Source organism: Rhincodon typus, chromosome 6, assembly GCF_021869965.1.
Source record: "Rhincodon typus isolate 14 chromosome 6, sRhiTyp1.1, whole genome shotgun sequence".
In the NCBI taxonomy this organism is placed as follows: Eukaryota; Metazoa; Chordata; class Chondrichthyes; order Orectolobiformes; family Rhincodontidae; genus Rhincodon; species Rhincodon typus.
This window is the reverse complement of record NC_063337.1, coordinates 23,792,802-23,819,273: the sequence shown is the minus strand read 5'-3', so window position 1 is coordinate 23,819,273 and position 26,472 is coordinate 23,792,802. Positions and strand designations below refer to the sequence as shown.

General features: G+C 37.6%; 1 protein-coding gene across 4 annotated transcripts in view; it reads right to left on the bottom strand.

Moving 5' to 3' along the window:
* Positions 1-26,472, bottom strand: part of tpte (transmembrane phosphatase with tensin homology) — a 67,445-nt gene that overhangs the window by 24,684 nt on the left and 16,289 nt on the right. For all 4 annotated transcript variants that reach the window (XM_048597711.1, XM_048597708.1, XM_048597709.1 and 1 more), the window contains 6 exons: positions 22,975-23,022; positions 18,856-19,017; positions 16,692-16,811; positions 14,162-14,261; positions 11,770-11,833; positions 11,352-11,416 (listed from right to left, as the gene is read on the bottom strand). In XM_048597711.1, coding sequence (XP_048453668.1) covers positions 11,352-11,416; positions 11,770-11,833; positions 14,162-14,261; positions 16,692-16,811; positions 18,856-19,017; positions 22,975-23,022 — 559 coding nt within the window. The remainder of the gene's footprint in view (positions 1-11,351; positions 11,417-11,769; positions 11,834-14,161; positions 14,262-16,691; positions 16,812-18,855; positions 19,018-22,974; positions 23,023-26,472) is intronic.

The following is a 26,472-nucleotide window of genomic DNA, read 5'->3' as shown; positions in this document are numbered from 1 at the left end:
TGGGAGTGGGAGTGGGAGTGGGAGTGGGAGTGGGAGTGGGAGTGGGAATGATTCATTCCCAAAAATCATTAAATTCAATTGTCTGCTTATCCTTCACTTCCAAAGAAAAATTTTTCAGACACGGTTCTAGCTCATTTAAAAAATAAATTCAAACACTGAGCCCTTTTTCTCATGCTTCCAACAGTTACCATTCACTACTGGTGTTAAACCGGACTTGAATTTCCTCAGAGATAGTAGGAACTGCAGATGCTGGAAAATCTGAGATAACAAGGTGTAGAGCGGGATGAACACAGCGGGCCAAGCAGCAAATTTCCTCAAATCATTTCTTTGATGAGGAAAGTTACCGAATTCTCTTTCTATGAGGAAAGCCCCACTGAGTGGTCAGAATATTTTTTACCATATGACAGACATATTGTCCTAAAAGATGAATATTAAAATCCTTGGAATTAGGCTATGAACAGTGGACAGTAATAATCATTTTCAAGTTGTCAGGCTTTTACGTTGACTTTTAAAAGGGGGCCCAAAAAAAAAAGGGGAGTTTTTACCCATCAGGAAAAGTGATCTAGTTTGGAGCTTCATTGGGTTTAAGCCAAGGATCTACACAACTCTTTTTGGAGGAAGCACAACCAAACCAAAAGAGGAAACAATGTATTCTCTTTTTGGTAGACAAAATGTTAAAACAGAAACAAAAAAAAACACGAACAATTCCTCTACCCCACTCCAATCCCAGATACACAAATGACAGGAGGGAATCAACCATTATTTTCTCAGTTCAGCCTCAGAGTATCACCTTCAATTAAGAAGTTGTTCAGGATCAAAACAGTTACTCATTTGATGTCACCAAAAGTTGTGATTTAAACTCTGATCACGCAATAGCACAACTCAAACTGGTCCAAGATAAACCATGCTAGACTCCAAGCCAGGTAAATGGGACATGTCAAGGATAATACTCTAATATCAGCAAACTTCTTTCACAGACCTACTGACAAGGAGCAAAAAAAAAATAACAAATTCACCAATCATTGAGTATGTAGACTGAAGTGCTCAAACAACTTTGAACAATTCTGTGAAGCTCTAAAGGCATTTCTAACAAAGCTGAATAGCTTTGGTACATCACTTCACCAAAAAAAAAAAAAACACTGAGCACTTACAAATCTGGTGACTACCCAGGAACCCACCATTTCTCTGCAGCATCAGTGGGTAGGAGATTAAACAGATGTGCATTTGTCATTTTGAAGGCAAGCACAAGAGGGTGTTAAACATATTCCTTGGCAAGAAAGCCTCTGAACACAAGTACTGAATATGAATAAGTAATGGGGGAAAGAGAAAATAATGTAAAAATATATCCTACATATGCAGATACAGAACAAAAGAGGTAGAGGTGTATGCAATTTTAACTATGTTCAACAGCAACTGTGCCAGCTTCTCTAGCCAGGCAAAACCCTAGTTTAAATTAGGGATTTTTTTAAATAAAAAACAAGGGACTTGAGTTGTGGATTTCAGCAGGCTTCCTGAAGGGTCTGATTATTTCCAGAAACTCCAGCCAATATTCAGTTCAATTGACTGGGTTAAAAAGTATTGGTCTCTTCATGACCTGTACAACATACACACATCAGGCATTATTAGAATGCTGGATATGAATCGCTAAACAGTGACCCATCCTTTCCCTTCCTGATAGGGGAAAAGAAGTGAATTATTAGTTCTTAGTCAACAAGACAAAATCTAGCCGTCAGAATAAAAACAGAATACTGGAAATACTTAGAAGGTCAGGCAACAGAAACAGAGTTAATGTTTCGGGTCTATCAGATTTCAGTATTTTCCTCTCCATTTCTGTAACCCTGACTTGAGTATTTGCAACACTCAGAATCTGGCTTTTGTATTAACACCTAACCAAAAGTGGTTTAGGAATTAAAGACAGAATGTGGAAAAGGCAAGAGCTCTCATTAATTCACACAAACATACAAATACAATAGGAGTAGAATTTGAACAAATCAGCCTCTCAAACCTGCTCCAATGTGATCATGCCTTTTGATTGTGTTTTGAATTCCATATTTCTCTCACCAAGTCTCACTGGTGAATCTGGGAATATTCTTTAGTAATCCAAATTTCAGGTATGAGATGCACAGGTATTAATGACAGCAGCATTCTAAAATCAAAAATCCCTACAGTGTGGAAGCAGGCCATTCAGCCCATTGAGTGTTCACCAAGTCTCTGAACAGCAGCCCAACCAGACTAACCCCATTCCCCTGTAACCCTCATGGCTAACCCACCTATTATGTATATCCCCAGACACCATGGGCAGTTTCCCATGGCCAATCTACCTAACCTGCACATCTCCGCACTGTGGGAGGAAACCGGAGCACTTGGAGGAAACCCATGCAGACACGGAGAGAATGATCAAACTCCACACAGACAGACAGTCGCCCGAGGGTGGAATCGAATCTGGATTCCTGGAGCTGTGAGGCAGCAGTGCTAACCACTGAGCCGCCCCTAAACTCCAAATAATGAATTCAACATATGTCACCACCACAACCAAGAGAAATAAATGACAAGGCACCCACAGAATTGATATTTGCTTTTTTGAAATTGGTACAACATGGTCTATGATGTCAAGACCTCAATGAGCTGGTAAAGATATCCAGCGTGAACTGCTATCCTTGTAAATGGTGAAGGTAGGCTAGTTCAGCAATTAGAGCAATAATGAGGAAGGAATGGCTCTACATGTACAAACCAGAACAGTGCACAAATTGGAAGAGAATTGCAGGAAGTTACAGCCAAGGTGGTCAGACACAAAAGGGTACAGGGCTCAGAACACTGAGGAAGTAATAACTTGCTGTCAGAAAAGTTCAGCAGTAGGGAATACCAAACAGACTGCTTTTCTCAGAATAGTAACAGCTCTCAAAAGATTAGAGAAAGGCATGAATTTGGGGTGTACGAGGAAAGATTTAAAACGAAAAAAAACATGGGAGAGGAGATGAACCAAGTTGTCAGAGTACCCAACTTCTACCAAGTTCTTGCTTAACAAAAAGTGTTGATGTGGCTGGCCCAACTAAGCTTCTCATCATGTTTTATTTTGGAGGTGGATATTCCCTAGATCGTTTCACAATCATTATCTATCACTCATTGCCTAAGTCAGGACTTGTTCATATTCTTGTCAGTGACATGGGTTTCATGTTTCCTTGTTGGAAATCCAAAATTCAAGCTAAAACATGAAAATGGAGAGCTACCAGACGAAAGTTGGTCTCATGCTGGAGAGAAATATCAAAGATCAATGAAACAATTCAGTCAGGAATGTTGCTTTGGAGGATTCTAACAATGATGTGCTGAAATTGTGATTTCACAAACAACCACAAAAATGATTTTCTCATGAACAAAAGTAGGACTCCAGCTAATAAAAAATGTCTCATCTTCAATATTAGTCTTGTCAAACTATCCTGATAACACAATTGGTCAGGCACTACCTTAGAAGAGGCACAGCTGTCACATTTCTCCAGCATTCAGCAAGGGTTGATTCAAAAAAAAAGGTGCTGGTGAATCCAGTCATAAGCACTAAAACAAAGGTTGTCAACAAACACTGCTTATTTCAAAGTACAAGTAATTGGGAAGATGCTAACATAAGAATAATTGGCTAAGTTAGAACTTCTCCAGTTTTATAAAGGCAACACCTGAACAACTTACAATACTAAATGGAAGCCAATAGTTGGTTGTAAAGAGGCTTATTTTCTTCCTGTGCAATCCCAACAGAAACCCTACAAAGTGGATGTAGTGGAATTAGAGGCTCATAAATAATATTGGCAGTTCAGGTGCCTTTATTGATGTTAAATTTTGGATGCACCATGCACACAACCTAATCAGAAAACAAAAACGTGCTGAGCACAGGTTCACGAACCTACATCCCCATACCTCAAATCGATTCTGCTGAATTGCCGGAATAGTTTAGAAAGTACTAGCAAAGACAAACCATTGACCCAATTAGAAAACACTGTCTAAACACATTAACAGGTTGGTAGAAAACAATTGTCAGCAATTTATTCTTCCATGTGATGAGAGTGTCACTAGTGAGTCCAGCATTTGTTACCAATTTCCAAATTCCCATTATAAAAAGGTAAAGCTTGGAGGGCCTCTTGTGGCGCAGAGGTAGTGTCCCTATCCCTGAACCAAGGCAACTTAAGTCCTAGCTGCTCCAGAGGTGTGTAATAACATCTCTGAACAGATAGTTTAACCTATTTTTCCAAAATCAATTAAAAAAGGTGGAGCTAGGTCAATTTGAGCTATTGCAGCTCATGGTGTCAGCACATTGAGCGTTGGCAGGTAGGTACTTCTGGGATTTTGACCCTGTGACAGTAAAGGAATAGCAAAATTAGCTCTAAGTGACAATGGTGAGTGGCCTGGAGGAGAACCTACAGATTCCCATGCATCTGCTACGTTTGTTCTTCTAGATCATGGGAGAGGTCACTGGTTTAAAACTACTTTCAAAGCAATGTTTGAGAGTTGTTGCAGCACATCTTGCAGATGAGCACTGCTGTCACCATGAATACGTGTGAATGAAGGGAAATGTGCTGGCACCCAACCACCTGCTTTGACCTAAATGGAGTCCAGCCGCTTAAGTGTTGGTGGAGATGCATTCATCCAGGAAAGTGAGAATACTCCATTACACTCCTGACTTTACCAAATGGTGTACAGGCTCTAAAGGAGTCAGAAGACAAGCTATCTTGCTAACTCTAGCTTCTGATCTGCTCTTGCGGTCGCATGTAAAATAGCTGGTCAAGTTCAGTTTCTGGTCAAATGCAGTCCCTCCCAAGATGCTATTGGTATAGTGGAAGAATTAGCCATAGGAATGTCATTTAAAGTCAAGGGGTGATGGTTTGATTCTCTTTTGGTGAAGCTGGTTATAGTCTGGCACATTGTGGGATGAATATTTGATGAATCATCTGTTAGGCAACCAAAAATGATAATCTCATTGCTGCTCTATAGTTTGGTTATGCTAAAATATTCTTGTATTGGCAGACTTTGGATTTCCTACCCCTGTACAATTGACAGGAAGTGACTACACAACATAGCACAATCATGCATGGCAAGAATTTAATGGAAACCAGGAGATTTTTGTTTGAAATAAGTGATGTTAAAAATGGCCTATATTTCCTCTGCATTTCACATGTGAAACATACCACTGCTTTTTGGAAATTATCCTGAAAGGACTATCAATTGGGTCTTACAAGTAGCACTAAACCTCAAAACAATGGGATTGAATTTTGTTTTTAATAAAGATCAAGTTTGATACTGCTTCAGTATCAAGGGCAGAGCTGATAGACCAGCAAGTAACATTCATGTCACACAAGTGCCAGGCAATGACCATCTCCAACGAGACAGATAATCTAACCATCACGCTTTGTAATGGTAAAGCAATTGAATGTTAGAGATTCCCAGTAGTTAATAGACCAGAAACATAACTGGACAAGCTATTTAAATGCAGTGGGTTCAACAGCAGGGATTCTGCGAGGAGAAATGGGTTTTGTTTTTAGATGCTGAAGAGGCATAACAGCCAGATAGAATACTCTCCACTTGTCCAGATAGGTGCAGCTCAGTGAGGACAAAAGCAGGCAACCAGCCCACCACCTTCAACATTCACTTCTTTCACCAACAATGCACAGCAGCAGTGTGTACCATCTAGAAGATGCACTGCAGTAATTCAAAGCACCTTCTAAACCTGCAACCTCTGCCACCTAGAATGACAAGGGCAGCAGATGCATGTGGACAAATTCCCCTCCAAGCCACTCACCATCCTGACTTGGAACTATGACGCTAACAGTGAAAGAATAGTAAAAATCCTGATGAGGTCCCTTCTTAACACTGGTGTGTGCCCATGTACAGTAGACTGCAGCTCACCACCACCTTCGCTAAAGACAATAAATGCTGGCCTAGCCAAAATTTTACATCCCATGAACAAATTAAACAATGGGTTAAAGTAGGTATAAAATTTAGAAAGAAAAATTCTAATTTTTTTTAAGATCCAAAAATCAGCATGTGAAACAAACTGGATTAGTGGGGTAAAAGTTTGATCTAAGACATTCTTCAACCATGCAATTTCTTTAGAGAGACATTCCAGATCAGTGAAAACAAAGCAGTCAAAAACAGTTGGTGCTGGATGCCTCAGAATTAAAATACAGCACAAAGAAATGGAAAACTAAAATTACAAGATACTAATTTTCCAATCTCTGATGAGATCAGGCAAAACAGCAAGAGAACGAGTGGAAGGGGATATTGTGAACAGAACACGATGATCCCCAAAAAGAGAGAGAGAGAGACAAAGCCAACCCAACTTTAGATAAAAAGGTGGGCCTACGTCATATTTTTTTCTCCAACATTTTTCCCCTAATTGTGGTCTTCTTTACAAAAAAGCACAGTTGAGCTTTCATTCAGAAGAAATTTAAAAACCAAACCTTCAGGGACTTGGAATTTGAAAGTTAGTATACAATATCATGCATGCAACCCATTGTTGGTTATTAAACCATCTCAATGTTAAATCTCCAGTATTGATTGGAAGTCCACCATCTATCAAAATAGGCACACAGCAATATCTACACTGCAGAAATCAATTGCTCAACTAACTTTTTGAAATCATTTCTGCACAGAAAAGCACGATTCACTTGGCAGATTAAATTAAGACCAAGCTCTTGAAACAATTACATCTAACTTAATTGCTTTAGTTCAGTGTTCTGCCAAGCAAATTTGTTTATAAATCAAAACTTCACGAGTTGACCTGAAAATGACAACGGGAGGGTTTAACACAAGTTTGCACTTCATATTAAAAAGGATTCCTTGATTTTTTTAAAAAAAATAAAATCAAATTTTGGAGTGCCACATACAACCAGCATAGGTTTTTGTTTAGGCAGCAACTTTTCCCCCTACCAGTCATGTTTCAAAATACAAAACTGCTTTGTGTACATCTCTCCATAATTTTTTTGTAAACTGGCACAGTCTGTTTATGTTCAGTGAGTGGCACAACTTAGATCAAAAAAGGTTTTTTTTTAAGAAAAGAAAAGAGAAGAGAAGGGGAGAGCAGGGTAGAGAAGGAAGAACAAAAAAGTCTCAGCAAGTGTGGGTAAAGGACAATATTTGATCGTACAAATGCCATCAATTTAGGTTATGCATCTTTCTGGGTCGTGAAAATAACTTGCCCTCCCCCACACAACTTCTGTATTTCCAATTCCCTCTAAAACAAAAATCAAGCTAAAATTTTAAAAGGGGCAAGATCATTTGTCAGCGATAAACAGAACACAGATTCAAAATAAAGCCTCAGCAGTAATTTCCTGGTTTCAACTCTACCTTCACCTCACTCAGTTTCCTCCACGTGGATCATACTTTCAACAGAAGTACTGAGAAACAGTAAAGTAAAATTTTTACTCCACTTAAGTTTGGAAATTGTTATATAAACGTTATTGTATTACCTAATGGAAGTTCCATTAGTAAAACGGGAAAAAAAAAAGGAAAAAAAAAAGTGAAGGGTAAGCAGTACAAGTTGAATTTTTGAGAAAAAAAGTGCTTAATATTGTTTAAATCATATTTTGAAATGTTTCAGCAATTATATGCAAACTGTAAATTGAGAAGGTGATTCTGCTCCGACCCCTACAGAACTGGTCATTCTCAGAAGATCCAGCTTAAAATGCAACAACCTGTCTCTGGCTCCATGACTCATGACAAAATATCAGTGCACACCAACTTTAACAAGCCCGGTTCCTTTCAGCTTAATTGGACATGGCTGGTTGAGGGAACATCTATTCAAAAAAAAAAAACAAAAAAAAAAAACCCCAATGTTTGGAACCAAAACCACAGCTAATAGAGATAACCCATTGGTCGCGAGAGGCAAGACTTTGAGTTGGTGTAATTCAAAAGGGCTCAACAGTGACAACAATATTTCAACTCATCTACATGACCGAAAATAATTTTACAAGAAAGTAGAAATGATTTTAATTCCTGTTGATCTCAATTGGTTTCCCTTGTGAACTACTGCAGAACAGATGAATAACAAATGCAAAGTTGTGGTGAACCAGGTTTGAAACAAATTGAAACATAATGGTACAATAGTCAATTCCTTCTCCCCTCACTCCCATGATCTCAAATCACTTAAATACAAGTAGAGCAGCTAAAATATGGTGCACATGCTCAGGGTTTCTACACTTCAAATTGTGGCTCAAATGCTACCTTAAATGATCAGTAGGTTTGCCTTATGGTTAGAGTAAGCACCAATTTAAACTGAGCTGCAAAGAGGTATACAGCATTTTATATTGTTTCAGTTGGTATTGTTATACAAAGTTTGTGTCATCCAACTTTCCAAAATCAGACCGGGCCATTTTTCCTCACATATCTTAAATTTTAAGTCACAAGTCAGACCTGTCACCAATGAATAATCTTGCTACTGCTGAACAGCTCTCCCTTACATGCTGGTGAAGGAACATGGAAACATGCTTGGACAAACATGCAAATAAAATTTTTGGTCAATTAAGCAGTATTATGGAAAACTATACTACACAAAAAATGCCACAGAGCATGAGAACTGCTCTCATTCACATTGCCCATCCTGGAGGATCAAATTTATTGCAAAATATCAAACAAACAGTCAACAGCTAAAAACACACAGCACTTCACTTTACTGTTAAAACAAAATTAGTCTGACTCCTTTAACTCAGTTGCCTATAAAATCAACATGGAAAAGCAGCAGGAGGACATTATCAACAGGTGAAAAAGTGAAAGTTGCCATTATCTCACAGGATGGGTTTCTGTGTCAAATGACAGTGAACACACACAAAGTTTAACACAACGACCTTCACACCTCAGGTGAGGGGAAGGTTAGGGGAGTGGGTATCCATGGTGACCTCAGCTGATACAAGAATGAAACCTGCATTTTTGCCTTCACTCACAAACCAGCTGTCCAAATAACTGAGCTAACTGATCTCTGGTAGATGAAGAAACCAAAAAAAAAAAACCACCTCAACCATATTGGTATCAAGTTGTTCATTACTGGGCTGATGGCAACCTGTAAAATGGATTTCATCTAGTTTGTTCCACCTTTAACAGCATTTTGCACCAAAGGGAAAAAAGTATGTTCTACAAATAAATATGGTCTATATTTATGCTAAGTGTTCAAGACAAAGAACCAAATCAAAAATAGCTAGATTCTTCATTGAAAAAAGGTCCAGTACCCAGATCTATGAAAATATTTATTCCAAAATCAGTAATTTTTCAAATGGAGCACCTTTAAGATACATTTTAAATTTTTAGATAATTGGAGTGGAAGCATCAGCACTGGGGAATGAAAAACATAATCAAACTGGTGTTTGTTAAATACAACCCATATCAGGATTCACTAAAATTAGATGCATGTTAGAGGTTCCCTCCACCCTGTCTCAAGGAAATAAAAAGTAGACCTGTTCTATACCTAGAAATCTTTTCCATTTCACCCAAATTATACCAGTATTCCATTCAATATTGTGACCAATTGGAAGGTTGCAGTGGGGCAACTAGGTTCAAAGTGATCCAAATTCATTTCATATGGATAAAATGACCAAATAAAATATTAGCACTTTTAAATCAGAGGAAATCCTGTCATTATGTGCACCAACTTTGGTCTGCGTTCTAGTGAACAAATGTCCAAGTGAAAGAGTACAGCACAGGAACAGGCCCTTCAGCCCTCCAAGCTGTGCTGACCATCATGCCCTAATTAATCTATAAAAAAAAAATCCATACTCTATTCCCGCCCTATTCGTGTACCCATCTAGGTGCCTCTTAAATGTCTTCAACGTGTCCGCTTCCACCACCTCTTCCAGTAGTGCATTCCAGGCTGTTACCACTCTCTGCATGAAAAAAAAACTTCCCTCCCACATCTCAAACTCCCCCCCACCCCCCCTCCCCGACCTTGAACCTGCACCCCTTGTAATTTAAACTTCAACCTGGGGGGTGTGGGAGAACCTGACTATTCACCCTATCTATGCCTCTCATAATTTTGTAGACCTCTAATCAGGTCTACTCTCAGCTGCCATTTTTCCAGTGAAAACAATCCTAGTCTTTTTAACCTTTCCTCATAGTCAACGCCCTGGAGACCAAGCAACATCCTGGTGAGCCTTCTCTGCCCTCTCTCCAAAGCTTCCACATCCTTCTGGTGGAGTGGTGACCAGAACTGCACACAATACTCCAAATACAGCCTAACATTTTATATAGCTGCAATCTGTTTTGCCAACTCTTGTACTCCATGCCCCAGGCAATGAAGGCAACCATGCCATATACCTTCTTAATTACCTTGGCTACCTGTGCTGCCACTTTCAGGGAACTGTGGACCTGAACACCCTGATCCATCCAAAGAAGGATCCTGACACATTACGTCAACTTTCCTGCTCTTCTGATTCTGCCTGGCCTGTGTTCCTCCATCTCCACACTTATTTCCACCTGAATGCTAGTGTTCTTAAGAGTTCTGCCATTTACAATATAATTCATACCTAAATTTGATCGTCCAAAATGCATCACCTCACATTTGTCTGGATTAAACTCCATTGGCCAATTCTGTGCCCAAGTCGCCAATCTATCTATATCCTGTTGTATACTTTCACAATCGTTGGCCTTATCAGCAACTCCACCAATCTTCGGGTCATCAGCAAACTTGCTTATCAGACCACCCACGTTTTCCTCCAGATCATTTATACATACAACAAACAAAGGACAGAAGATTGATCCCTGTGGAACACCACTAGTTACTGGTCTCCATTCTGAAAAACAAACATTCTTCCACCACTACCCTGTCTTCTATGACCAAGCCAGTTTTCTATCCATCGAGCCAGGTCACCCCAAATCCCTTGTAAGTTTAGTTTTTGTACCAAATCTCGTGATTTTAGTTTTCTAGCCTTGTTAAAACACAGTTATGTTCCTGATCCTATCAAAATAGATACAACCTCATTGGTTTTAATTTCCTGTGATCACTTTATGTTAAAATCAACAAGTTACGTAATGTGCAAATATCACTCCAAATATTTATTTGATAGCATGAACAGCAAGGTATCCAGGAAAATGCTTTCAGATTTAATTTGAACCTTAGTAGCACCTTTGTGTTTAGGCACTAAAGTATTCTCCTCAGATAGTTTTTGGATTGTAGTAAAATGTACAAATTATCAAAGCATAAATTAGAACATTTAATAAACAAAATGATCAGCATCATTAGTGGCTGGAAGGAAGAAATAAGACTGCTGAATCAAACAAGCAAATCCAGTTTGTTAGATACCCCAATTTAGAAATTTCTTAAATGCTAAAATTATATGTTTGCCTGCATTAAGTGTATGCAGTGTTCATCAAGATTCCTACTGTACCTCAATTGGATTTCTATACAGCGACTGCTTTCCAGAGGATGGGAATGACATGGCAATTACTCTGTCTGTAAACGGTATAGAAGATAAATTTTAGACACTTAACCTCAGATGATTAATCCTCATAAATCACCACTACAACACTGTCCACCAGATTATTAACATTATACCAAAGACAGACGTAGGAGGAGCTATCACAAATTCCAAAATTACTACTAACTTCAGCCAGGTCACGGCAGGAAGAACTAGTATTCTTCCAATCAGAAAGCAGATTACTTCCAAGATTGCTCTCGAGATGACAGCTGGCTTCAATCCAACAAACATTTGTGGAACAGTTGACTATTCATTTAGCTATACAAGATTGGAAACTAAAAATTTATTTTCTTAAAAGGAACTATTTACTAACAGGACAATTACAAACCAGTTATATAAGTGAGATCCAAGTCAAATCCATCCTTTTGGTAGCGCCTTTTGTTTTCAGATACCTGTAAATTAAGAAAAGTTTTATCAATCCTCCATTAATATGCTACTAAAATGCCATTATATGTAGAAAATAAAAGAGGTACAAATAAAATAATGTTCTCCCTTTATGGTCTATACCTGACACATTAACATGAGATTATATCTGACTTGTGAATATTTTCAGTGACTTTTTTGCCTTGTCTAGCAAATGTAATTAGTTCACCAAATCTATTTTAATTCTCCTCACAAAAAAAAAAAAACTTAAAGCAAGTGAGGTTATATGTGCTAAACAAAATGTGTAAGATCTTCTTAACTGCCACTAAAACAAAAAAGGAAGCTCAGCCTCAAAATTGGTCACTGGGAAGAGTGTAAATGCAGCCAAGAAAGGGTACAAAAAAGAACATCCAGAAATGAGTTGGTAACAGCTATCATCGACACAAATTTAACAAGCTAAATAATTTTCTTCAACATAGCGATTTTAGTTGTTTAATTAGATCACAAATTAATACTTTATGATAGTCCAGGCAATAACTTATTTAACATCCCTCTTCATACAGTCCTATTCCACATGGGTCCCCTCTAATATTAAGCATCATCTCCAATAAAGAGTTAGGACCTAAAAAGCTCTATATTAATCCATATAACAAAACTCACCTTCACAATACATAGTTCACTTTAGTCTTTCATCCAAGGTCAAAATCTCACTATTCAGTACCATGCCAGGCTCATTATACCTCACTTGTTAAGAAAGTGTACCACTTATCCACATGCTCATGTCTTCCCTCCCCATAATCTTGAGATTTTGTTTACCCCACCCCCTTACACCAAGGCACCACAACTCCTTAAAGACCCCAATTTCCTTGAATTGCCTACATTGATTGCAATTCTTTATTATACAGAGTTCCCAAAAGTTTAATTCATCCACTGGAGAGGTGCCTTCATTCAGTACACAGAGGGAGAAAGGCACTGCAGACACCATGATCCAGATTACTTTCCATGGTTACTTCATAAAGGTATCCTGGGCAACTAAATCAGAAATCAGTTCATTTAAATGAACGAAAATTATGGAAGTGCTATGATTAGTTAAGGGATAGTTTCTTAATTTAGATGTAGGAAGTCTTTTGTACAATATAGTACTGTTGAAGAAAGAGAGGTCATATTTTTAAGATCACATTGACATTAACAAAGAAATTCACTAAAACCAGTCTTCTGATCTGATGACTTAACTATAATTCTATAATATAGTCATCTTGATGTAGTCACTGTGGTAGTAAATAAAAAAGGACTGCAATTTAAAAAAAAAAAACTTTAGTCAAGGAGGGAGAAAAGCACAGTAATACGGAACTAAACCCTCAAATTTTATCATCTCAAACAACAGAATTATAATGGAAAGTCAAAGTTACAGTCACCATCACACAAATGTTCCACTCTCTAAAACCATACAATTAAATCTTTGAATAGGCAATTTGTTGTATGTCCAGACCGAAGATTGGTGTCTCATCTACAGCTTTTACTCTGCAGCATGGAATTTATGTTCTTCGTTCTCTCAACTAATTGGAGAACTATTATCCCCAACAAGTTCAGGGAAGGAAGCAAACATTGAACTTCCAAATTCTGTGAAAAGGACAGAACATGCTGGTTAACTCCATGTTCCTGTCTGCATCTACAATCTTCAACTCTTGATCAAAGTCTAACTCTGTTTTGACCATCTTCAATGGTCCAATCTCCAACGCTTTCAGGGGAAGAAAATTCCACAAATCAACAATTCTCAAAGTTAATCCCTTCTTTCCAGGAATCAGGCACATGAAACTTCTCTGAAGAGACTAGAAGAGTAACAGTGACAGTGACAAAAACAAACTTTGTCTGTTTTGGTCTCTATAACACTGCCTACTGTCATGCATCCACTACTGAAAACCTCTTCATGCCTGTCACTTGTAGCTGGTTATTCCAATGCTCTCCTGTTCAGCTCATTTCAACTTTTCCTTTGTCCTGTATCAAATGCCACTTGCTAAAATACAGTAGTCCTCACCTTGTCCTGTAACATCTACATTCATTTATAAGTTATTCCATTTCAAGTTAATTTTATCAACAGTTAAGTCTTTAGCAAATGATTTCAGACTAGCAGAGTGACGATCACGATTTGCAGATCCTAATGTGCATTATTTCATTGCCTTTGAGCTATAAGCCATTGTATAATTTATCAAGAAATAATTCTGCTAATTGAGTATTGTAACTACATTTCCCAGAGTTCAAACAGATGGGCTAACTATATACCGACAGAGGTTTAGGAACACTGTCCTATGAGCCTCCTGCTGTACAAGAGGTGTTTTAAATGATAAAACAAAACTCACCATTCGTCTGGTAGCCTTTTCAAGATGTTTTTTCTGTGAGGCAAGCCTGAAAATTCTAACCAAGATGACAACTCGAAGCACTCGAAAAACAGTAACCACCCTGAAGGAACAAAGTTTATTAGAGAATATCCATCCTTTAGAAATCCAAACTTCCCCTCAAGAAGGGTATCTGAAACATCAGCAGAAAAAAAAAAATCTGGCGTCCTTTGCTACAAACAAATTTAAAGCAAGATCGCTTAACATCATCCAAATGTTTATACTATACAATTTAAGGATTTCAAATACCTTGCATAGATACATTTAAGTGACTAAGTTCCTTGTAATGGGTCAAATCATCAAATACCATGTTCTCAGCTGGGATCGCCGAATTACATAGCAATATCAATACTCCTTGGAAAATAAGTGCCTGAATGGGGTAGAGGAGCAGAGGAATCTGGGAGAAAGATACACAAATCACTAAAAATAGCGATGTTGATTAATAAGGCCATTTAAAAAAAAGGCAAACAACCACTGGGATTTAATTCTAGAAAGACTGAACAGGAAAGCAGAGGTAAACACTAACTTTCTACAGAAACTCATTATTCCAAAATGTGGTCTAAATGTGACCTATTCCAATCTCCAGATGAGAGAGAAAAGAATAGAGAGACTTGGTAAATTACGAAATAAAAAATTTCTAGATTATTATTTACTATATTTAAAGATGTCATACCCAAAGATTGACCAGGCTGGGATTCTTCTCTCAAAAAAAAAAAGACTGAGGGGTAGCCTAATGGGTTTGATATGATGCATAGAAAAAAAAAAAGTGATATAGCTATTTGTAGCGGGCAGGGTCAGAAAGAACAAAGAACAATCTTCACTAAGAGTTAAAATGTGAAATTCTCTATTATGGAAGAGTAGTTGGATCAAAAAGCACAGCTGCATTCAGAGGGGTTTAAGATGAAAAGCGAAGCAATTAAAAAGAAAGATGAAACAAACAGAGGGCTGTGTTGATAGAGTTTGGAAACAGCAAGCATGGAACTTAAACACCAGAATGGACTAGAGATAGTAGGAACTGCAGATGCTGGAGAATCTGAGATAACAAGGTGTAGAGCTGGATGAACACAGCAGGTAGGCTGACGTTTTGGGCCTAGACCCTTGTCTAGGCCCAAAACGTCAGCCTTCTTGCTCCTCTGATGCTGCTTGGCCTGCTGTGTTCATCCAGCTCTACACCTTGTTATACCAGAATGGACCAGACAGGCCAAAATGGTCTGCTACTACCCTATAAAGACAACTACACACCCCACTAAAACAAACACAAACAGAAGACAGCCAACATACTTGAAAAACAAATTGCACCAGGGACTGTGGGATATAACCCAATTTACAATATTCCTGAAAATGTAATGTTAATGTTAGAGAAAACCAGTGGAAATACTACCCCCAATTTAGAGAATGACTGCCCAAATTATACTGGGAGTGTGGGGAGGTGGAAATCAGTAGCTCAAGACAAAATTCAAACGTTACACAACTCCATGTAGCAGCAAAACAAATGCTCTAATTCACCCCAGATAAATTCAGGAACAATTCCTTTGCTATTAAACTGCCAGAGAAATATTTTATCGTTTTGCAAAGCCTTAGTTATGACTTCAAGGTCCATGCAGTCAGCTCATTCGCAAATTTCCCTTCCATTAAGAAAGAAAATGGTAGTTGATGACACTCACCTCAGAATGCTAAGAGCTCATTATACACTCTGGCCTTTGATCCTAACCTAGTCTGGCACTCTAGTATGAAAGTACTGAAGAGACATACAGTTGACAGAAATGCTACCTTACGACTGATCCATTAAACCAAAGTCTCATCTTGTCTGCACGTGGGGTTCAGGTCAGACTTGTAAAGACTTCAGACACCATCTTCCCCAAATAGTGCAAGATTGATTAACTGATCATTCATCTCATTGATGAGATTTGCTGTAGACAAAACAAAATGACTACCATTTGACTACTTAATGTGCACTTTTCAGGTAGTCTTTGTGAATACAAAAAAGGCAAAAAGTGTGAAAGTCAGTCGTGGTTTTCAATCACACGTCAAAATTCATAATTTTTAAAAGAAAGAGGCATTGAGGGCTATGAGGAGCTGGCATAATGATAATGATAAAAAAAAAGGAGAGGCGCCTGGGGCAGATCAGCCATGACCTTGAACAGTGGGGTAGAATGGTCTATTCCTGCTCTTATATTCAACTATCAACATAAGCATTTTAAATTGTGCCACTTGTAACTATTAAATAAATAGTTGTGTTACTGGGATGTGACATCAGGCTGTAGCTCAAAAAAGTGATGCCACATGGCCAGATGTTGAAATTCAAATTTGCAAATTTACTTCAATCAATTTCCATTTAGATCAATGTTTTCTCTAGCCTAGCTTAGAGATGCTTACAACCCGCTAAAATGCAACCATCCAAAATGTACTCTAAAATTATGCAACATTTTAGTTCAGTTGAATCTATATTAAAGTAACATGAATATTTTTGTGTTTTAACTATATATCACTATACCTGGGAATAAGAGTTGCTCCACTCAAATCAGAAAAGGCATATACCATTGTAATAACCTGGGTAACAACCACAATAACTGCATCCAAAATGTTAAGCTTGGAACGAAAATATACACGGAACCTGAAGAGAGACAGATCCAATTATGTAAATAATTGTCAAAGTTGTAGAATTGTAAATTTTAAACTTTGCAGTTCATGCAGTGTGTACACAGGTGGCGATTCTGTTCTCCCATTATTATCTCTTTCCAAAGCTGTCTGAAGACATGTCAGATCAATTTGTTAATTACTTTATTTCAAATGAAGTACAACGTAAAAAATGTAGTTTTGAGTACATTGGTATTTTTGATAGGTTCATTGTTTGAGGAAAAAAAAAAGTCACATTCTGCATTAAAAATGATCAGGCCAAAAAAAAAAAATTCAATGAATGAGAAGTGATTTTTCTTTGTTCGTAAGAGGTGGGCATCACCAGCGAGGCCAGCATTTCTCGCCCATTCGCAATTGCCCAGAGGACAGTTAATTCTCACATTACTGAGTCACATGTAGGTTAGCCCAGATAAGTCTGGCAGATTTTGTTCTCTTCTTAAAAAAAAAAAAAAGAGGGGCAGGAGTGAACCATACAAATTTGGCAAATCAAATAGTGGTTATATTATCATGAGGCTAGCTTTTTAATTCCAGGTTTTTATTAGATTCAAAATTATAACATATGCCATGCTTGTATTCAAACCCACGTCCCCTGGATGTTAACCTGGAGCTCTGGTTAAATAGTCCAGTGACATCACCACAATGTGTGTTTTGTGGGGAGGTGGCAGCAATGTGTAGATGAAGTATATTTAAAAAAATTATCCCACCCAAAATAAAGGACAGATTTATAGCACAACAGTGCCATTTTCCTTACATACCGCACAACAATTGCGGCTTCAAGTTTAACAATAAGAGAAAGTTGCAGCTGCCATCTCCTCTCCACAAGCCAGACAGACCAAAATGTTAGAGACAGAATGCTTTGGTCAACAGCTCTGTCCAGTCCTTCAGCAGTACTGGAGTATCTGGTCACTTGCATCTAGTTTTGCCATCCTACTCACTCAATCTTTTGCCTTCTACACGGTCCCATTGGAGTTCAACACAGCAAGGAATCTGAATCGAAAGTAAAGACAGATCACGACCACCCCTCCACCCACATCACTCCTGGCATCCACTTATACTTCTTCTGGATCCATCTTTTTGTATTCTATCTTCCCCTTTCCGCATTGCACAGTCATTCCCTTTGGCATTTAAATCAGTCTAAAGAGCTCATCAGAAGCTGCCAGATCCCATATTTCCTGCTTTTTTTGAAGAAGATTACAGACGCCAAGTCAGCTGACAATGAAAGGAAACTTGTATTCCAAATAACTTCAAACAAACAATGGGGTGTGAAAGAAAAGAGAATGAATATCCTGCTGGATGTGCTTGCAGCTGAAATCTCTTGAAAGAAAGGTGGGCAATAAATAACGGATAATAAGAGATACATGAACTGAAAAACTGGAAGTCAGTTGTGAAAAAAAGTACCTTAAAACAGTTTCCAAAAAAAAAAACTTTATTCCAATAACAAAAAAAAAAGCTGGAGAAACTCAGTAGGTTCTGACAGCATCTAGGGAGAAAAAGCAGGTTCAACATTTCAGGTCCAGAGACCCTTCAGAGCTGGAATCAGGTTTTTGGTTTAGATTTCCAGCATCTTGATTTTATTTTGTTTTAGAGTTTAAGGTAAGTTTGCTTCCACGTGACCCATAGTCAATGAAAATTTTAAAAAAATATATAGATATAGATATAGATATATAGAGAATTATACACCAACTTCATCCAATTGTTTTCTTTGTTAAAATGGCAATAATTGTGGAGAATTATGCAAGCCCTTCATGCTACCTGCAACAATATGGAAATGTTGCAAAACAGATTTGATCAAAATTGCAGTAGCTATACAAGAAAAGAGAGAATTAGACACTATTCTTTTAGAAATGGATTTTGGCCAACAGTATTGGGGAGCAGATTTATTTCCAGCAATTACACATTGCTTTCCCCCAATTCTCTCAAACACAACTTTCGGACTGAATGGAGATCACTGTGTAAAATTTAAATGAATCATCTAACAAGATTAAGTGTTATAATGCCCATGTTATCTTAAAAATACCTACCCTTCAACAAAGATTCGAAGGAGGACATCAATAGCGAAGAAGAAGGATATAGCCAATGATACTCCTACAATTCCATGTCTAAAAGGCTTACTTTTATTTGCTGTTGACAAGTCCACAATTACAAGAACAACATCAACAATTATGAGAACGATACCAAAAATCCTGCAAATAAGAGAGAAATGGTCAGGTTCTAAATTTTCTTACCATCAACACTAGGAGATTTAATGAACAGACCACCAGATGGAAATGGGAGTGAAGCAGATAGCTCTAGGTGGACAGCAAATATTATCTAAAGACACAAAGGCCCCTTGTGCTTCAATTCCTACAGCTTTATAAAGTTCAACAATATATTTGATAATGATTGCCCAGTGCTGCAATTCCATTTTCTATACTGGTTCATACAAGCTGCACATAGCAGTAGGTAACAGAACAGAAATTCGTGAAAATAGAATTGAACCACCTTGATTGCAGGCTAAAACCTTAATGCCACAAGGACATCTTAAGGATTTTAAATGGTTGATCCCATTCCTCTTCCTTTTGAGACGAGGATCTATTTTCAACTTTCTACCTGGACACATGCACGCTTGAAATTGCGGCTGTACTCCTTCAGGGTTAGCAGGAAGAAAAGAGTCTAAGCCCCATTAGGAGTGTCAGGGTAAGAACTATTTTTCGAATAGAGGTGGGAACAAAAATAAAGTCACTATAAACATGCTATAAAATGGACTCAAACAGCAGGTTGGCATCCTATTATAGCTTAAGTTGAAATGGAATATTTGAACGGAGGGGAATACAGCCCACAATTTTTTATTGATCCATTGTCGTCAGAGATAAATTATCTAATTCCTCAACTTTGATGGACTGAATTTTCTTCCTAAAAAAAAAGAAAAGAATCACTGATTTAAAAATGGACACAGTCAGCCAACTACGTAGATTGGCTAAGCTTCATGGAACTAAAAAAAAAAGTGGAAAAATAAAGTTACTGAACCAAAGTTAACAGTTCTTTCCAAAATCAAATGAGTCAGGCCTGAAACAACTCATCTCCTATTGTGACTTAGGCCATGCCTGATAAGGTTCCACAAACTGGAAGAGACAGATATTGCCTACAATTAAATCAAGCCTGGAAACAAAGGAACTCAAATATGGAAATACACAAACAACCTAGCTGTATTTCAGGAAGTTGATTTTGGCAGAACAGGGGAAATGGACTTGTGACTAATGAACTGGAGAAAGCTCTCTTAGCCTCTCAAGAAGTGCCCAGTGACCAAGATGATTGTTTTTTTTAAAAAAAACAAAGCATCAGAACATCAAGAATTCAAAAGGGGTAACTGAAGTATTCACTACTGCCAAAGACAAGACAAATTAAACAACCCTGTTCTCAGGTTAAAACCTTTATGCCTCAAGGCCAGCTGAAGAATTTTAAACAGTTTATCTCATTCCTCTTCCTTTTGAATTGAAGGCCACCTATTTTCAACTTTGCATTTAAATAAATGTATGTTTGATATTGCACCTTTATCTTTCTTAGGGCTAGCAGATAAAGTTGCCCTCAAGAAAATCTTGTAATCCTTATTGTTTCTGCTACATTTTAATTGAAGAGAAGAGAAAGGGACTTTTTATTTTTGCAAAGGGCTTTTGTAGCCAAAGTCAAAAATAGGCAAGTGGATTCACTCCAATCACTTGGTCATAATCTATTGCCCACCAATTGGAAAATACCTCAAGTACTACATGAGGTTCAATGGGGAGAAAAGAAATTCACTTAGCAAGCAATCATGGTGGTTAATATTTACAGAACTACTATTAAAAAGGCTAAAGTGTGCAACACAGGTAGTACTACATTTCAAATAAGTTTCCAATACTAGAAGGTTAGCTTCACAAAAGTGGCACTTAATTCTAATCTTAACCAAAGAAGCCTGAACAACATGGTATCCCTGATTTGGGATTTCTTTTAAAGGAAAAAGTAGTAACTAATTACATCCAATTTAAGTAAATTTTATTTCCAATAGTAGATTTTACAACATGGAAATTACTTAATTATGATATACACACTTTATATCACCACTTTTTAAGAAAAAGCTTCACACTACCATCTCTCGCCCCCATCCCCCAAACAATGTCCTAATTTCAAACAAATTGTTCATCAACATAGGCTACAAGTTAATTCACCCTCATTTGGTTTTTAAAAAAGGTTCAAATTTGAATGATGGGGAAGAAATTGTGCAATTATTATTAGGTGGATACACTGGAAACCAAGTCCTAAAAGAACCAAAAAGAAAATCCCTTCTTTCCTCCCCCATTCCAAATATCAGTCAGAATATTTTGTTGAAGAGCCACCCACTTCCACTCCATAATATCATCCAGCTGCATCTCTGCCCTGCCAAAAATTCTCATCCCTATTATTGTTATATGCTATTAGTTATTCAAATCTCCCACCTTCTGCAAGCTGGAGTTAATCTAAAATTCTGCTGCTTCTATCTGGGCCTTAACTTTCATAAAGTGTCATCCATCCACCAATCTAGCTATTGCTGTGGTCCTATATCAGATACAGATACACCATTATTTTGATTTTAAAATGCTCACCCTGTTGGCCCAATTCCATGGTCTTGCCCTTTCCCATATCGGTCATTTCAAGGTACATTTCTATACTACACCTACCCCACCCTATAAGATCACCACGCTTCCCTAACTCAGATGTATTACACACAGATTTACATCACTCTACTGAAAGGTCTCAGCAGCTGAGGCCAAAAGTACAGTGGTTTTCTGCCTAAAATTCCACCTACCTCTCCTCCAGTCAAGTAATGTCTTAAAGGCTACCTCTTGATCACCTCTAATAGCTATAGGAAGGCTGGTGACACAGTAGGTAGCATTCCTGGCTAAGCCAGAAGCTCCAAGTTCAAGTTCCTCTTCAGGACTTGGCAACCAAGGAAGGCACACTCACGGGGTGACCAAGCAGGTCAAGGTTCCACCTGAAAATCCTTCCAGTAAAATGACAGGTGGTAACAACTGGATAGACATGTGATGGAAAGTTGTCTCTAGCACCACTATCTGTAGACCATGGTCTACAACATACAATAAAATGCACATGTTGCCACTGTAATTCAGACTCTGAACTGTAACACCACAAATCTGGCTCAGTCTCAATTAGTATTTTCCAAAAATACTTCAAACCCCTACTGATACAAAGATGCTCTAAATACAAATTCAAGTTGCTGAACTGTACAAAAAAAAAGACATTAAAACCAATTCATCTGACAGTTAGACTTAAAAATTAAGTGCACAACAACATTTCACTTTTGTATTTTGGACGTTTACAACCTGCCTCTCCCATATCCCCGATTCTTTCATGGTGGGGCCAACATTTGTTGCTCACCACCCGATTTTTTTTTGACAATGCTAACAAAAACACTATTACTGAGATTAGCTTTCAATTTCAATTGAATATTTTTAAGAGTCATTGAAAGCTTTTAAAACAGAGGTCATTGAATCCGCACATAACAAGAATCCAAAGATTATAATGATTAGATAGGCATTTGGAATTCAAGAAATAGATCAACTATGATCTTATTGAATGGTGGGGCAAGCCTGAGAAGCCAAGTGGTCTGTTTCTGCCCCCAGTTCATAATTCTAGATTTAAATTTCAAATGCATAAAATCCCACCAGCTACCATGGTGGTATTTGAACCCACATACCCAAGCATGTAAAGTCCAGTAACATCAAACTATGTGGAGGAAGGGGAATGGAAGTGATAATTCTAAATGAATAGAAGTAGTTTAGAATGTTTAACAACATTAAAAAATTGTAATTATGTGGTGAGAAAATTAAATGATTGCTTATAAATCATTTCAATAGAAGAAAGGCTAGAGGGGCTCTTGTGTTGCAGCGAGAGTGTCCCTAACTTTGAGCCAGGAAGCCTGGGGTCAAGTCCCACCTGCGCCCGAGGTGGGCTATAACATCTCAACTAATCAGTTAGGAAATATCTCGGAGAAAGGCCAGCTGTATACAACCCATGCTGTTTAAAGCAAACACCCCTAGAGAGAGTTTCATTTTAAATTAAGATTAAGATTGTAATTTTTAAAACAACAACACTACTCTTGGCTACATTAGTAGAAGTGGCCTACTTACCGAAACCAGAAGGACATGACATAAGGTGCAATTATTTTCTTGATCTGACTGCAACAAAAAAAAAAAATACAAATAATGAATCAAATACTTAAATGTACATTTGGAGTTCCAATATTACTATTTTGCAACCCCTGTAAGTTTTCAGATAGTCACATGCACTAGACATTTATTTTAAAATAAGAAACATTTTTTATTACAGTACAGGTAAGCACACTGCCATTCCAGGGGAAACGTAAACTACTAGTTAATATTGTATCTTAGTTCCAACCTATATGCATGCATTTCAAATTTAATGTTCTCTTTTAAATGCTATAGCCAATATTATAGTGTTAGAAATATTTACTACACTGCACTAAAATCAATATGCTTAAAAATCAAAGCATTTTGGCACTCCAATATACTTAATAAATTCAGGATCCAAGTGTTATTTGCCAATTTTTGCCACCTGATTAAAGCTACACTACATGTACACACCAGCCACCAGGGAAAAATGCATTACTGCCATGCTGTTAGTCGTCATTGACAAAAAAGAAAAAAAGAAAAACAAATCCTGATCGGCTTGATCGGATGGTGGAACTGAAGGCCACTTAATTGCAACAAACTGGAAGCAGGTTTTCAGACGAGCTGATAGTTCCTAACACCTCTCCTTATTTGGTAACAGGCCCACGTATTTGTCATTACGGGCTATGTGCAAATCACTGGCTTTAACTATAATTGTGGAAATGAAAAGTCAACGTTTACTAATCATCTATCAGAGAATCAGGACTTAATCTTGTATAACAAGGAAGTGATTTTTAAAAATTAAGCTTTAGAGAAAAAATGAATTCTCAAAGAACATGCTCAACAGATCTGCAGACATACTTTTCCCAAGAAAAATTGCAAATTAGGAGGAGTGGGGCTGGAGAGGAACGGGATGGTGAATGCAAGTTTTGAACAGTACCCTGTGGTCAAGAATCTTTTAAAAAAAAAGAGAAGTTTCTTTATGGTTATTGGCGATACTAACTGCATTTTGGGATGGTAAAATATTGTATAACTTCCATTCATAATTATTTTCCGGTCAGGACTTTTGAATGCTTAAAAACACTGAAGGTGGTTTGTGGGTTGGACAGCAAGTGTTGATATTACAAACTTTCATAATGCTGTTGGAAAAGTGAAGAAGATGGAAAATTGCCTAATAACAAAGTCATTAACTCCAAAATCACCACCAGAAAAAGATTAAGACCATGCAAATCAGCATTTCCTTAAGTGCAAGTGCCCTGTATTGTAGTATAATAAATATAAAGAAATACCAAGTATATAAAACCAGCTCTAGATATACAAAATGCCCTGCTACATGACAACAAGTTGTGACAAGGTAATATTTGTTTGGGGATATTAAGGTTTAAGAGATTGAGGTAGCTCAATACTTTTTGTTTAAAAATACTCTAATTCTGTTTACATAATAAAAGCAAAACTCCAAACAACAGTCTGTTGAGAAAGGCTACTCAATTTTACAGCATGCATAATTGTATTTTCAGTCCTGAACGCTTTCTAAACATCTGCTAGAAATTTCAAAAGTAGACTCAAATTTAAAGAGAAAAAGATTCTCCAATGGTAAATAAATAAAAGGCTTTCTTGATCATTTGATGGCACATATGAGCAAAACCCGAATGTATTTTTATAAAAATCATTTAGCAACCAATATGGTGTTAAAACTTAACACGTTAAATCCAGTATCCCTTCAACGTAATTAAAATGAATTCATTTTTACTGAGTTAAAAGCTTGAAGTTTACAATTCCAACTTTAAATACATTGTCAAAAAGTTGGTTCAACTACAAAATACTGGGGTCACAGCTTTAAGATGCTCATTACTCCAGGAATGATGGACTCATCCATCATGAGAAGTTAGGCCTATATTCATTGGAGTTTAGAAGAATGAGGGGTAATCTTATTGAAACATTCAAGATCTTGAAGAATTTGGATAGAGTGGAAATGTAGACAGTGTGCATGAGCGCACACGCATGTGTTTGGAGGAAGGGTGAGGGAAGGACAGGGAAGAGATGAAAAACCAGGAAACGACTTCAGGATACAGGCCTCCCTTTTAGAGGGATGAGAAGTATTTTCTTTTGAAGAGCCATTCGTGGATGGAATTCTCTTCCCTAGAAGGCAGGGGAGCCTGGGTCTGAGTTTATTCAAGGCCAAACTATTTAAATATTTGATCAACAAGGGAGTTCCGGTTTATTGGGTACAAACAGAAAAGTGCAGCCAAAACCACAACCAGTCAACCATGATTGAACTGAATAATGTAGCAGGTTTAACAAGCCAAATGGCTTACTTGGGCTCCTACATTGCTATTAGAAAAGCGACAAGACGTATCCAAATTGTTACATACAAAGATGATAAAATCTGCATATTCTATTGGAGACAAGGCAGTAAAATATTTGTAGCACAAATTTGAAAGACAAAAAAAGGTATTAATTATAGATCATCTTCTCAGGGTGTGAGCATCACTGACATGCTTGGCATGTATTGTGCAGCTTGATATAACGGAATGTCTTGTTTGGCCTGTGGGACTGGGGTCACATTTAAGCCATTTCAGGGCAAGAGCAGGATTCTCTCTGTAAAAAGGGATATTTGTGAATCAGCTATTTCGTGATAATTGAACATGGTACACTTTGGTTATAAGAGATTAGAATGCCCAAATTTTCAAACTATGGTGGGACTTATTTCAACGTACTCTGGGTTACCAATGTCGATTCCCAATGATGAGTCCAGCAACATAACCACACTGCTCTGTACACAGATAAGGAAAGAGGGAACCATTGTATTTTTTCTTCATATCGCATACTATTTCCACAGGACACAAGTTACTATCACAGATTTAGTTTAAGGGCCATTGTGTACAGGACTGGAAAAGATCAGTGCATTATACTACCTCTTAAGCTTGCAGAATTGTATGCGCTAATTTGTGGCTGATGAAGTTCATGAAGGCTAGTGAAGTTCATTCTTTTTAGGTTTGGCAGTGTCCTGCACATTAAGGCCGTACCCTTTGACCTCAAATGCAAAAATACTTGCAATCACTGAACTGGTAGTTTCAGCAGATCTGAGAGACAGAGAGAAAGAAGCAGCCATACTCCACAACATTGACCATTTGAAAACCAGTGTCATGGCCAAATGTGTCCACACAATCAAATGACAGCTTCAAAACAGCAAGCAGCCAACAGGAGTTGGACAAGATGTCAACAGAACTCAGAAGAAACCCATTTGCATTGATTCTAAAAGTCCAGCGAGAGCAATTTTAAAATACAGTTAGATCAGCAGGCCACTCCTTCACTTCTGGGAAAGTTTTTTTTAAAAAAGTCAAGGTCAACTCTTAGCTTCAACATATAATCATGGTGGACAAGACACTTAAAAAGAACTGTCATGGGTGTCACATGTTCTAATTCCAGTGGTTTTGTGGTCAAGAGCACGCCATCCACTCTATTTTTCTGAAAACAGAAAATTTGGCATCTTGGGCA